We start from the raw sequence: 15,269 nt of genomic DNA on the forward strand, positions 1-15,269 counted from the left end.
TTTCATATGAGATTATCCCAAGAAATGTTCATATTCTTACTTCCTCGCCTGCAAACATAAACTTGTTTTGAACTATACATTGGTTTTTCTGAAGTTGATATTTTTCCTCAGTTATGAAATTTGAATTCAATGTCCAGGATCATATGAATTCTATGTTCCAAGAAGGTGCATGTAATGCAACACACATAGATGATCTAGAAAATGCAGTTGAATTACCAAAATGATTTAGGGAAGTAGTGGTGGGATACCAGTGCACTGTCAAAAGCTAATCATACACTTTCATTTCAATAAGACATTTCACTATAAATTTAATCTCATTCATCATTTATCACGGTCCCTCAGCTGCCGTTCCCCACAAATTGTAACAATAGAAGTAAATTCTGATCTCCAGCAACTTCATTTTTTCTCTTTCTGAATTTTGTAAATAACAGCTCTGTAATTTGTTTGTTGGTGTAATTAGTATGCGACGACTTGTTTTCATATTACACTCCTAGCTACCTACTGCCGAAAACGTATTACTCCCACTACATACAGCAAAAAGAAAAAGATGATATCTTTGTGAAAATAACAAATGAATATATATAGTTTATTAGTTTGTCATACCTATTATTAAATTATTGCGAGGAGGAAAAAGGTAGCCCAGAAGTATGAAATGGATCCATCAATAATCTAGAGCTGGTCTTAGTACAGGTTATTTATAAGAAGCGCGTTAAATATATAGAACTAAGCTGTCAAGCAACCTACTGTACTAACAATCTAACATTTACTTTTGCTTAACTGAAAGCTTAAGCAGATGATCTAATATTTGTACAAAGCTTTTAGTAGCTAACTAGCTAGCTAGAACTGAACTCTGTCAACTTCTAATTTGTATAACTGCCACTCTGCAAGCTTTAGCAGATATGTACATAATTTCAATCAACTGATCCCCAACCATAAACAGACAATGAAAATATATTGACTCGGTAAAAAAACCTCGCGACTCCATAATCTTTAGATATCTTATGTAATTGTAGTTTTATGTTACATATTATGTATACAAAACAGTAAATATATTTTCAGTGTGAAACATGCATTGCACTTTGCACCATAAACCACAGCATTTTAAGATCATAACGCTGTAACTATATACGTTTCCATTACCTCATATTGTGTCATTTTCCTGAATTTACAAGTCTATAAATAAGACCTGTGATCACAAGCCAAACACATCAACCACAGATATGGCATTATCAATATCCTTCAATAACCTTGCAAGCTATTTGATCAGTTTCATAATCCTATTGTGTTTTGCTTCAAGGGTTGCATCATTTCCCATTGAAGATGCTTTCTACAGATGTCTGTCTTTCAATTCTGGAAATTCAATTCCATTTTCTACCAGCTTATACACCCGAAATATTACTTCTTTCACTTCTGTCCTTGAATCTACAGCACAGAATCTTAGGCTTTTAGGACCTAACATTCCCAAGCCGTTGCTTATTTTCACTCCTTCCCAAGAATCCCACATACAAGCTGCTGTCATTTGCTCAAAACAGCTTGGTATTCAGCTCAGAGTCCGTAGTGGAGGCCATGATTATGAAGGTGTGTCATACGTATCAGAAATGGGCTCACTTTTTCTCATTCTTGACCTCTCCAAACTACGATCAATTCATGTTAATATACAAGATAACACTGCATGGGTTCAAGCAGGCGTTACAGTTGGTGAAGTATATTACAGAATTGCTGAGAAGAGCAAAGTTCATGGGTTTGCAGCTGGTCTTTGCACAAGTTTAGGCATTGGAGGGCACATTACAGGAGGTGCATATGGTACTATGATGAGAAAATATGGACTTGGAGTTGACAATGTAGTTGATGCTCAAATAATAGATGCCAATGGAAAACTTATGGATCGACAAGCAATGGGAGAAGATCTTTTTTGGGCCATCAGAGGAGGTGGAGGCGGAAGTTTTGGAGTCATTGTTTCCTGGAAAATAAAGCTTGTCCCAGTGCCATCAATTGTTACAGGTTTTTATGTTCCGAGAACCTTAGATCAAGGTGCAACAAAACTTCTCTATAAATGGCAACAAGTTGCAGATAAGCTTGATGAAAGGCTCTTCCTTAGAGTCATTATACAACCAACTGACTCGGCAAAAAAAGGACAAAGAACAATAACAACAGGTTATAGTGCACTTTTTCTTGGTACAGCTGATCAATTACTTGAAGTTTTGATGAAAAGTTTCCCTGAACTTGGGGTGAAAAGAAGTGACTGCAACGAAATGAGTTGGCTTCAATCAGTGCTTTACATTGCTCAATATCCGGCAAACACACCACCTGAAGTACTTCTAAAAGGCAAGCCGACTTTCAAGAATTATTTTAAGGCCAAATCCGATTTCATGACTCAGCCTATACCAGAGACGGGCCTTGAAGGACTGTGGACCAGGCTACTGGAAGAAGATTCCCCTATAATGATACTGAATCCATATGGAGGAATGATGAATAGGATCTCAGAATCCGAAACACCTTTTCCTCATAGAAAAGGAACATTATATAAAATCCAGTACCTCACTCTCTGGACTGAGGCAACTAAAGATACAGAACCGAAGCACGTTGACTGGATTCGAAAGCTTTATAACTACATGGCAGCTTATGCTCCCATGTTTCCAAGAGGTGCATACGTGAATTACAGAGATCTTGATTTAGGAATGAATAAGAATAGAAGTCCAAGTTTTGTTCAGGCAAGCGCATGGGGTTACAGGTATTATAAGAACAATTTCAACAGGCTGGTACAGATAAAGACCAAGGTTGATCCAGACAACTTTTTCAACTTTGAACAGAGCATCCCTACACTTCCAAGACCAACCTACAAATGGGGAAATAAATAGTAGCTTGCTTGGATTAGTGCACAATAAACATAGTCTAATTATATAATTTAAATTACTGTGTTCCATCCCAAGTGTGCTTTATATTTCTATAAACAGATATCAGAAATTATACTATATATCAGATTACATCTATGGCTTGAGTAAAGAGATGAACGAGCTTTATGTTTCAAAGATTCAATTTATACATCTAAGATTAATACTCCATCCTATTGCATATTACATCTATGGCTTGGTTTTTCAAATTTATGTTCTCTCTAACTTGTAAATAAATAATTAACTTCTTTAATTTTTACGACTTCAATTTTTGTGGCTATAATCATCAACAACATCTATCTAAATATAAATGCTGCTTGTCGATTAAAGCAAACTTCAGAAGGAGTGTGTAATGCTGTTAAACCAGAAGTAGCAAGCAGCTTCAGGCTCAACACAAGACAGGAGAAAAATTATTCAAATACTAAATGAAGACGAAACTCAACCTAATGAATCAGTGTTTCGCCAACAAAAAGTTCAGAGCATTTGCAACCAGTTAGCATAACTGCACAAAATATTCTTTAATAGGCACAGGATAAGAGCTAGGATGGCTTTGAAAATATGCATTTTAAGCTTATAAAATTACAAGTCTCTTGGTGACTGGAGTATGACAACATTTAGAAGAAGCTCTCTGTTGTAGTCGAGATTTAATATGTGATTTATTGTAGTTTATAGTTTTGTAAGTCAACCATCCCATTTTGCAATAAGAAAAATTTTAACACGAAAAAATTAGTTATGTGTTACATTCCTCCCACTAAACATCTAAAATTTCTATATTCCAGTTTGCATATGTTCACAAATTAACAGAATATAATCAAGATTCCCCAAGACCTTATATATTGAACACTTGCCATGAGACATTAAAACACAAAAAACAAACTGAAGATATGGAGCTACCAATATCAATCTCTTTCACCTTTTCAATATTGGCACTTCTGTTTACAACTTGAGGGGCTTTTGCCCCAATTCAAGATAGTTTTCATCAGTGTTTATCTGTGAATTCAGAAATCTCCATTACATTCTCCACAACATTCTACACCCCTGACAACTCTTCCTTTATATCGATTCTTGCAGCTACTGCACAAAATCTCAGGTTTACAGTACCATCTTTTCCAAAACCTTAGCTTATTTTCGTGCCATTTAACATATCGCATATCCAAGCTGCTGTTATTTGCTCAAAACAACTCAGAATCCAGCTACGAGTACGTAGTGGTGGCCATGATTATGAAGGATTATCGTATACATCAGATATGAAGCAACCATTTATTGTACTTGATCTAACAAAATTTAAATCCATAGTCGTCGATATCAGTGATAACTCTGCTTGGGTTGAAGCAGGTGCAACCATCGGTCAACTCTTTTATAAAATAGCGGAGAAGAGTAATATCCATGGCTTTCCAGCTGGCCTATGCCCGAGAGTAGGCATTGGAGGGCACATCACAGGAGGCGGTTATGGTCCTCTGATGAGGAAATATGGCCTTGCAGCAGACAATGTTGTTGACGCTCAGCTGGTTAACGCGAATGGAACAATTCTTGATCGAAAATCCATGGGCGAAGATCTATTTTGGGCCATTAGAGGAGGTGCAGGCGGGAGTTTTGGAATCATCATTTCGTGGAAGATAAAGTTAGTTTTTGTTCCATCAACTGTTACAGTATTCAACTTTGCCAAGACCATGGACAATGACACAACAAAGCTACTGTATAAATATCAGCAAATTGCACATAAAGTTCATGAAGATCTCTTCATGAGAGTCCTTTTTCGAGTTGTTGATGCAGCTATAGGAGGAGAAAGAACCGTGCAGACATCTTATAATGCATTGTTTCTTGGCCGAACAGAGAGACTACTGAAAATCATGAAGAAGAGCTTTCCAGAATTAGGATTACAGCAAGAGAACTGTGCCGAAGCAGATAAAAACTACATTGGTCAGATTAGAAGTTTGTATAGCTTCATGACACCATATGTGTCTAGTAATCCTAGAGGCGCATTTTTGAACTATAGGGACCTTGATATCGGTGTTTCTGATCAGGCCAAAGATAGTTACACGGAAGGACAAGTCTACGGAGAAAAGTATTTTGGAGGAAATTTTGAAAGATTGGTGAAAGTGAAATCTACCGTTGATCCTGAAAATTTCTTTAGGAATGAACAAAGCATCCCTGTTAAGGTAATGCAATCAAGGCGTTTAAAAAAGTAGACATACATAACATGGCGTTTAAAAAAGTAGACATACATAACATGGCGTATTAGTGTTTGTGTCAATTATAATTTTGTGATTTCCCTAAAAATATATTGCTATATTGATGCTCTTAGCAGACTATTGTACAAGCTTTCATATGTGAACTGAACTTCGTTAGTCAGGACACCGGAGATGTCTGTAGGGCAACTTAGTAAGCGTTCATTATGCGCTAATGAACATTGTAACGTGATACTATATTTTAGTCTGTATATGTAATCACTATACTACTATAGTCATAAATGTCTTTAAGACTTGAATTGCTCATAGAATGTGAATTGTCATGGTTTACTTACTCGCACATACCCTTATTGATGTAGGTTGCTAATATGTCATCATCCAAGGGCTATGCCCTCAGAAAGTTATGGGGTATGTCCTGTTTATGCTCTGTATTCTCTTTTGTTTTGGGTTTCCTAGTTTAATATCCTATCATTCTGTAACAAGAAGATCGTTGTAAATATTAAGCTGTTCTTAATCAACATGGAGTTCTCCAGATGCTATTACGAGATGTTCTGGGGTTTTAATGGTGGTTCCTGTTAAAATATGAATGTCTAGGCATTTTAAGTGAACAAAAGATTTGGAACCTGTTTTTATTTGGTTAACAAAGTCAAATCCAGGACTTGGTATAATTAAGTTGACAACTGTTCCCGCACTCGAAAACACATATTCTGAGATGTAAAGTGGCCAACTCTTCTAACACCTCGAGATGATCCCAAATGTCTTGAGGGGATAAAGTCTCAACTAAATTCAAATCAATGGAATTGAAGATGATTCCAAAGCTTAAAACTCAGTTGACAGATTTAGTGTTAATTTTATATATGGCGACGCTGAGAAAAGTTTAACAAGAGGTAAAATATCTTGCCAGCTAGGCTACTCTGTAATCTGTTTGGATTTGTAATATTGTGTAAACAAATCCAGAGTCTTCAGACCACCAGCAAAGTCTGAGTTTATTAGGGAGTTATCTTATCTATTCTAATCCCTTTTCATATGAGAGAGAAGACAATTGAAGAGGTCTTAAACGTTACTTCGCAAATTGTATAATCTAGAACGCCTGCATCGGACAAGTGAATGTAGCAGGGGAGTTGAACATACGCTGTAGCCAATATAAGTATACGACAAAAAATGAGGTCGGCAACTGTTCTTTTCAGTTTTAGTTTATGGAATGACCGTAAACTATCAATTCTTCCTTGTTTTCTAGTTTCTACTTAATAGACTAAGTTAGCCTAAATCTGAATCTAATCACACACACACACACACACACAAAATGAAACAAACACATTATACTATTGATGCATTAAAGCCTTTCTATCTATTGATGCATGTCATGGAAAATCTGTTTCAGACTTCTTGCCCAGCGGCATGCATCTAGTCATTGTTCGGTATGTTTAAGATATCGGTAGACAGAAATTGTTCATCATAAGTACAATCTTTTCAATATTGCTAGACCAGTGATCAGAATTTTTCAATATTGCTAGACCAGTGATCAGTTTTTTTTTTTAATAAATATACGAACATACTTAAATACCATTCATGCCAGAGGACTGTAGAACTAGAAAAATTTATTATTTTGTTTTTTACTGAGAAAAGAGGGGGTATCTTGTTGTAAAAAGAAAGTGTTGTTCTTGGTGACTAAGGAACATATGTATACATCGCAAGTTAATTAACTTTGCCAAGTACATGTAAATATTAGTTACATCTATAATCCATTGTAAGTTCCGTGTGGTTTTCGCAGCTTCTACCGTCTTAAAGATTTTATGGAAGTTATTTTTGGATTCGACCACTTCCTGAGCAAACTCTAGCTCATAACTTGATTTTGTGATTCAACTAGTTGCTTTCAGAGAAGACATGTATATTAGTGTTGACACTAAACCAAGGAAATATGTTCTAGTGGTTATAATTTGGCAATTGCTGAGCATCAACACCCAGACTAATGCACATGCATCAATAACATTGTCACTTACTGGAGGTACTGATAAATGTGGCAAACATTCTGCACTAACTCAAGATCTAATAGTATCGCACACTTAATGGCTATAGAGTATTGAGCATGTATATGTAGAACAAGCTCATAGGGTGACAACATTAAGCACTCTGATATTTACTATAGCCAAAACGCGGGATCATATTTTCATTCATTCTGATCTTTTATTTAATTCTATTGAACCCCTGCTTCTGCAGAATTATCAATTTTACCAATTAGACGTGGTACCTGTGCTGGATTATAGTTCGAGAATTTTGGTATTTCTCTTTGCATTCTTGTTATAATCAGGGGAGCAGCTGCCTCGTATTCATAAACACAAGGAAAGTTTCATATGAGATTATCCCAAGAAATGTTCATATTCTTACTTCCTCGCCTGCAAACATAAACTTGTTTTGAACTATACATTGGTTTTTCTGAAGTTGATATTTTTCCTCAGTTATGAAATTTGAATTCAATGTCCAGGATCATATGAATTCTATGTTCCAAGAAGGTGCATGTAATGCAACACACATAGATGATCTAGAAAATGCAGTTGAATTACCAAAATGATTTAGGGAAGTAGTGGTGGGATACCAGTGCACTGTCAAAAGCTAATCATACACTTTCATTTCAATAAGACATTTCACTATAAATTTAATCTCATTCATCATTTATCACGGTCCCTCAGCTGCCGTTCCCCACAAATTGTAACAATAGAAGTAAATTCTGATCTCCAGCAACTTCATTTTTTCTCTTTCTGAATTTTGTAAATAACAGCTCTGTAATTTGTTTGTTGGTGTAATTAGTATGCGACGACTTGTTTTCATATTACACTCCTAGCTACCTACTGCCGAAAACGTATTACTCCCACTACATACAGCAAAAAGAAAAAGATGATATCTTTGTGAAAATAACAAATGAATATATATAGTTTATTAGTTTGTCATACCTATTATTAAATTATTGCGAGGAGGAAAAAGGTAGCCCAGAAGTATGAAATGGATCCATCAATAATCTAGAGCTGGTCTTAGTACAGGTTATTTATAAGAAGCGCGTTAAATATATAGAACTAAGCTGTCAAGCAACCTACTGTACTAACAATCTAACATTTACTTTTGCTTAACTGAAAGCTTAAGCAGATGATCTAATATTTGTACAAAGCTTTTAGTAGCTAACTAGCTAGCTAGAACTGAACTCTGTCAACTTCTAATTTGTATAACTGCCACTCTGCAAGCTTTAGCAGATATGTACATAATTTCAATCAACTGATCCCCAACCATAAACAGACAATGAAAATATATTGACTCGGTAAAAAAACCTCGCGACTCCATAATCTTTAGATATCTTATGTAATTGTAGTTTTATGTTACATATTATGTATACAAAACAGTAAATATATTTTCAGTGTGAAACATGCATTGCACTTTGCACCATAAACCACAGCATTTTAAGATCATAACGCTGTAACTATATACGTTTCCATTACCTCATATTGTGTCATTTTCCTGAATTTACAAGTCTATAAATAAGACCTGTGATCACAAGCCAAACACATCAACCACAGATATGGCATTATCAATATCCTTCAATAACCTTGCAAGCTATTTGATCAGTTTCATAATCCTATTGTGTTTTGCTTCAAGGGTTGCATCATTTCCCATTGAAGATGCTTTCTACAGATGTCTGTCTTTCAATTCTGGAAATTCAATTCCATTTTCTACCAGCTTATACACCCGAAATATTACTTCTTTCACTTCTGTCCTTGAATCTACAGCACAGAATCTTAGGCTTTTAGGACCTAACATTCCCAAGCCGTTGCTTATTTTCACTCCTTCCCAAGAATCCCACATACAAGCTGCTGTCATTTGCTCAAAACAGCTTGGTATTCAGCTCAGAGTCCGTAGTGGAGGCCATGATTATGAAGGTGTGTCATACGTATCAGAAATGGGCTCACTTTTTCTCATTCTTGACCTCTCCAAACTACGATCAATTCATGTTAATATACAAGATAACACTGCATGGGTTCAAGCAGGCGTTACAGTTGGTGAAGTATATTACAGAATTGCTGAGAAGAGCAAAGTTCATGGGTTTGCAGCTGGTCTTTGCACAAGTTTAGGCATTGGAGGGCACATTACAGGAGGTGCATATGGTACTATGATGAGAAAATATGGACTTGGAGTTGACAATGTAGTTGATGCTCAAATAATAGATGCCAATGGAAAACTTATGGATCGACAAGCAATGGGAGAAGATCTTTTTTGGGCCATCAGAGGAGGTGGAGGCGGAAGTTTTGGAGTCATTGTTTCCTGGAAAATAAAGCTTGTCCCAGTGCCATCAATTGTTACAGGTTTTTATGTTCCGAGAACCTTAGATCAAGGTGCAACAAAACTTCTCTATAAATGGCAACAAGTTGCAGATAAGCTTGATGAAAGGCTCTTCCTTAGAGTCATTATACAACCAACTGACTCGGCAAAAAAAGGACAAAGAACAATAACAACAGGTTATAGTGCACTTTTTCTTGGTACAGCTGATCAATTACTTGAAGTTTTGATGAAAAGTTTCCCTGAACTTGGGGTGAAAAGAAGTGACTGCAACGAAATGAGTTGGCTTCAATCAGTGCTTTACATTGCTCAATATCCGGCAAACACACCACCTGAAGTACTTCTAAAAGGCAAGCCGACTTTCAAGAATTATTTTAAGGCCAAATCCGATTTCATGACTCAGCCTATACCAGAGACGGGCCTTGAAGGACTGTGGACCAGGCTACTGGAAGAAGATTCCCCTATAATGATACTGAATCCATATGGAGGAATGATGAATAGGATCTCAGAATCCGAAACACCTTTTCCTCATAGAAAAGGAACATTATATAAAATCCAGTACCTCACTCTCTGGACTGAGGCAACTAAAGATACAGAACCGAAGCACGTTGACTGGATTCGAAAGCTTTATAACTACATGGCAGCTTATGCTCCCATGTTTCCAAGAGGTGCATACGTGAATTACAGAGATCTTGATTTAGGAATGAATAAGAATAGAAGTCCAAGTTTTGTTCAGGCAAGCGCATGGGGTTACAGGTATTATAAGAACAATTTCAACAGGCTGGTACAGATAAAGACCAAGGTTGATCCAGACAACTTTTTCAACTTTGAACAGAGCATCCCTACACTTCCAAGACCAACCTACAAATGGGGAAATAAATAGTAGCTTGCTTGGATTAGTGCACAATAAACATAGTCTAATTATATAATTTAAATTACTGTGTTCCATCCCAAGTGTGCTTTATATTTCTATAAACAGATATCAGAAATTATACTATATATCAGATTACATCTATGGCTTGAGTAAAGAGATGAACGAGCTTTATGTTTCAAAGATTCAATTTATACATCTAAGATTAATACTCCATCCTATTGCATATTACATCTATGGCTTGGTTTTTCAAATTTATGTTCTCTCTAACTTGTAAATAAATAATTAACTTCTTTAATTTTTACGACTTCAATTTTTGTGGCTATAATCATCAACAACATCTATCTAAATATAAATGCTGCTTGTCGATTAAAGCAAACTTCAGAAGGAGTGTGTAATGCTGTTAAACCAGAAGTAGCAAGCAGCTTCAGGCTCAACACAAGACAGGAGAAAAATTATTCAAATACTAAATGAAGACGAAACTCAACCTAATGAATCAGTGTTTCGCCAACAAAAAGTTCAGAGCATTTGCAACCAGTTAGCATAACTGCACAAAATATTCTTTAATAGGCACAGGATAAGAGCTAGGATGGCTTTGAAAATATGCATTTTAAGCTTATAAAATTACAAGTCTCTTGGTGACTGGAGTATGACAACATTTAGAAGAAGCTCTCTGTTGTAGTCGAGATTTAATATGTGATTTATTGTAGTTTATAGTTTTGTAAGTCAACCATCCCATTTTGCAATAAGAAAAATTTTAACACGAAAAAATTAGTTATGTGTTACATTCCTCCCACTAAACATCTAAAATTTCTATATTCCAGTTTGCATATGTTCACAAATTAACAGAATATAATCAAGATTCCCCAAGACCTTATATATTGAACACTTGCCATGAGACATTAAAACACAAAAAACAAACTGAAGATATGGAGCTACCAATATCAATCTCTTTCACCTTTTCAATATTGGCACTTCTGTTTACAACTTGAGGGGCTTTTGCCCCAATTCAAGATAGTTTTCATCAGTGTTTATCTGTGAATTCAGAAATCTCCATTACATTCTCCACAACATTCTACACCCCTGACAACTCTTCCTTTATATCGATTCTTGCAGCTACTGCACAAAATCTCAGGTTTACAGTACCATCTTTTCCAAAACCTTAGCTTATTTTCGTGCCATTTAACATATCGCATATCCAAGCTGCTGTTATTTGCTCAAAACAACTCAGAATCCAGCTACGAGTACGTAGTGGTGGCCATGATTATGAAGGATTATCGTATACATCAGATATGAAGCAACCATTTATTGTACTTGATCTAACAAAATTTAAATCCATAGTCGTCGATATCAGTGATAACTCTGCTTGGGTTGAAGCAGGTGCAACCATCGGTCAACTCTTTTATAAAATAGCGGAGAAGAGTAATATCCATGGCTTTCCAGCTGGCCTATGCCCGAGAGTAGGCATTGGAGGGCACATCACAGGAGGCGGTTATGGTCCTCTGATGAGGAAATATGGCCTTGCAGCAGACAATGTTGTTGACGCTCAGCTGGTTAACGCGAATGGAACAATTCTTGATCGAAAATCCATGGGCGAAGATCTATTTTGGGCCATTAGAGGAGGTGCAGGCGGGAGTTTTGGAATCATCATTTCGTGGAAGATAAAGTTAGTTTTTGTTCCATCAACTGTTACAGTATTCAACTTTGCCAAGACCATGGACAATGACACAACAAAGCTACTGTATAAATATCAGCAAATTGCACATAAAGTTCATGAAGATCTCTTCATGAGAGTCCTTTTTCGAGTTGTTGATGCAGCTATAGGAGGAGAAAGAACCGTGCAGACATCTTATAATGCATTGTTTCTTGGCCGAACAGAGAGACTACTGAAAATCATGAAGAAGAGCTTTCCAGAATTAGGATTACAGCAAGAGAACTGTACCGAGATGAGCTGGCTCGAATCCGCTCTTTTCATTTCTGCAGCAGCGGGATACGATACAAGTTTAGAAGCTCTGATTGAACGTAGATCTCCAACCAGGTTCTCTTTCAAAGCAAAGTCTGATTATGTGCAAAAACCAATCCCAAAAGCAGGACTTGAAGGGCTATTAAAAAGATTACTTCAGGAGGATATTTCTTCCATCTTATGGACTCCATATGGTGGAAAGATGAGTAAAATCTCAGAATCCGAGATTCCTTTTCCTCATAGGAAGGGCAACAGGTTTATGATTCAGTACGCAACAGCATGGATCACTGTCGATAAGGATGTGGAAGCAAGCGAAACACATTGATTGGATTCGCAATCTTTACAGCTACATGGAAAAATATGTTTCAAGAAATCCGAGAGCTGCATATGTCAATTACAGAGATCTTGACTTGGGAATGAACAAAGATAATTCGACAAGTTTTGTAGAGGCAAGTTCATGGGGTATTAAATATTTCAAGAACAACTTCAAAAGATTAGCAAGCGTGAAGAGTATGGTTGACCCAGACAACTTTTTCTACCATGAACAAAGCATCCCAAGAATATCGTAAAAAATTAAGAGATGGAACATCCACAGTCAGGTTACACTTGCATTGTTTGGATGGTTGAGGAATTTACATGCTATAATGTTTTGTTTAAATTTTTGAAGAATGAAATTTCTTTATGTCGTGTTTAAGTTATGTTCATTGTTGCTTCCAGTGATATATTTCTTACTTTATGCACCGAGAATTATGAAATTTTTGATGATGTTTTTCCAACAAAGAGTGGAAAGAGGGTGAATTTAATATCTTTAAAACTTCAAGTTAGCCAAGGTCATGCAGCCGGAATTACAATTTGAACAATATGGTGAAGAGTTCACGAAACATCCATTCAGAACAAGCCACTGATATAAATGGCCGATGAAGCTAACAGAAGCTAAACGTGGTGTTTTAAAGTAATGAAATGGTCTAATTTTTTTACCAAGTCATAACCTGATAGTCTAGGACTTGTCAGCAGTGATGCAAAGGATACTCCGACAAGATTTTTTTTTTTTTTATATAATATTAGTCTTAATAATTCGCTGGTTTATAATTTTTCGTTTTCATAAAGTTATACAGTTATACTGTTCCATCAACTTACAATCCTTGACATAGTCAACAATGAAATTCTTTTCATGAGGGTTAATATTTCTGGTTGAGTTATTTGTTTTGTTTTTATGTTTTCCTGAATTTTAATGGTCGGATTATGTTAAAATGCGTCTTCGTGATTCAGGTATTTAAATTCTAAATGATAAAAATTAGATTTGAAGGTCAAAAGGTAGGATAGGCAGGAGTATTGGAATATTGTGCACCACAAAGAGAATAGACTCCTTGCCATGCGACAACTTGGACTAGATATTTTTGTCGGAGAACATATTTTTGGCTTATTTCTTAAACTAGTCCCATTATTAATAATTATTATTATGATATGTGAACGGTAATGAATTAGCTATATTTTTTGGAGGCGTGTATTATCTCGTATACATAAAATATATAATATATATGTATACAAAAGAAAAACATGCTCTTTCACTTAGCCAAAAATATCTTATTTGTGTTATTCGTTAAAGATTTTATTTTTGTTTGTGTTATACTCACTTCATTCTTTTTCAATTGTTACATTTGATTTTTGCCATTTAAAATTTGATAGAAGATTATTAATTATAATTGAACAAAAATAAAATAAAATTATATCATTAAAAAGTACATTTAATTTATTTTAATATATTATTTTCAGTTTTTTTAAATAATATAAAAATAATATTTAATTTTTAACCAAAAACTAATCAATTTAATCAATAAAAAAAACGAAACAACTAAAAAGGAACATGAGAGTAATTTTTAACTTGGTGGAACTCGGTATTATTACGCTACATCAATGGTTGTCCCTGGATTAGGATCCAACAAGGCAACAGTATAATTAAAAAACAAGAAGAGTTTGATATCCCATCTATACTTACTATATTATAATAACCGGAACAAGGTATAATTTGATTTAACGGTTATTCTCTAATTTTGGTTATTACGAAAATAAATAAATAGTGTTATATATCCGCTAAAATACTAAATTATTAAATTACTACACACATAGTCTACTAAAATACAACCACACCTTATCATATTATTAAAAAAAAAATTGTGTTATATATCCGCTAAATTACTAAATCATTAAACTACTAGATATAGTATATTTATTTTACTAAACTACGACCGCATTTTAATGTATTATTTTTTTATAAATTTATTATTATATATCTATATAAATATTTTAAAATTATAATATGACGGGATAAATAAAATTCTTAAATATTAACGGGAACTTGTGCATCGCACGGGATTTTACCTAGTAATCTTTAAAAAAAGGGCTTAATTATAATTTTAACTTTAACGTATATATGAACCCTTAAACAAAAGTTTTGTATATTTTGCCCCTTAACTATTAGTTTTAAATACTTCAATTCTTTTAGTGATTCTTTCCAATATTACCCTTATAGATTGTATTATTTTTCCCTTTAACTATGAATTTTGTACACTTTAGCCCCTTAATATTTTTTACACACTTGTTTGATTCTTTTAATAAATTATTTAAATTTAATTAATATATAATTTTTAATAATATTATTATCATATTAATTCATTCATACGATCAAATAAGTTTAAAGAATTTATATTGGTTATAATTATATTTATCATGAGATATTAATAGTATATTATAATTGTACACGATTTTATTATAAGTAAAATTAATAATTTTAATAAGAGTCACCGGAAGTAAAATAAAATATTATATTACATAGTCAATAAATATATTACATATTATTATGTTATTTGATAAATTAAAAATAACAAGAAAATGATAACAATGCAAATCTTAAAGTATATGAAATAAATTTTAATAAAAGGGTTAAATTGAATAAACAAGGTTATAATATTGTATATGATTTTTTTGGAGTCCGTGTGTACAACATGTTAGACTTAAGTTATAATTAAGCCTTAAAA

The 15,269-nt window shown here is 34.5% G+C and overlaps 3 protein-coding genes and 1 pseudogene across 3 annotated transcripts; all 4 read left to right on the forward strand.

Annotated features, from left to right (window-relative positions):
* The first annotated feature begins 1,201 nt into the window (after positions 1–1,201).
* Positions 1,202–2,974, forward strand: LOC141673414 (monolignol oxidoreductase AtBBE-like 13). Its single transcript, XM_074480162.1, has one exon. The coding sequence runs from the start codon at positions 1,221–1,223 to the stop codon at positions 2,856–2,858; it is 1,638 nt and encodes a 545-aa protein (XP_074336263.1). The 5' UTR covers positions 1,202–1,220; the 3' UTR covers positions 2,859–2,974.
* Positions 2,975–4,138: 1,164 nt separating this feature from the next.
* LOC141713405 (berberine bridge enzyme-like 26) lies at positions 4,139–7,709 on the forward strand. Its single transcript, XM_074516806.1, has 2 exons — positions 4,139–5,050; positions 5,440–7,709. The coding sequence occupies exons 1-2, from the start codon at positions 4,139–4,141 to the stop codon at positions 5,539–5,541; spliced, it is 1,014 nt and encodes a 337-aa protein (XP_074372907.1). The 3' UTR covers positions 5,542–7,709.
* Positions 7,710–8,626: 917 nt separating this feature from the next.
* Positions 8,627–10,399, forward strand: LOC141673421 (monolignol oxidoreductase AtBBE-like 13). Its single transcript, XM_074480169.1, has one exon. The coding sequence runs from the start codon at positions 8,646–8,648 to the stop codon at positions 10,281–10,283; it is 1,638 nt and encodes a 545-aa protein (XP_074336270.1). The 5' UTR covers positions 8,627–8,645; the 3' UTR covers positions 10,284–10,399.
* A 1,200-nt stretch (positions 10,400–11,599) lies between these two features.
* LOC141722960 (berberine bridge enzyme-like 26) lies at positions 11,600–12,973 on the forward strand (annotated as a pseudogene).
* The last annotated feature ends 2,296 nt before the right edge of the window (positions 12,974–15,269 follow it).

This window comes from Apium graveolens, chromosome 1 (assembly GCF_009905375.1).
Source record: "Apium graveolens cultivar Ventura chromosome 1, ASM990537v1, whole genome shotgun sequence".
Taxonomy (NCBI): Eukaryota; Viridiplantae; Streptophyta; class Magnoliopsida; order Apiales; family Apiaceae; genus Apium; species Apium graveolens.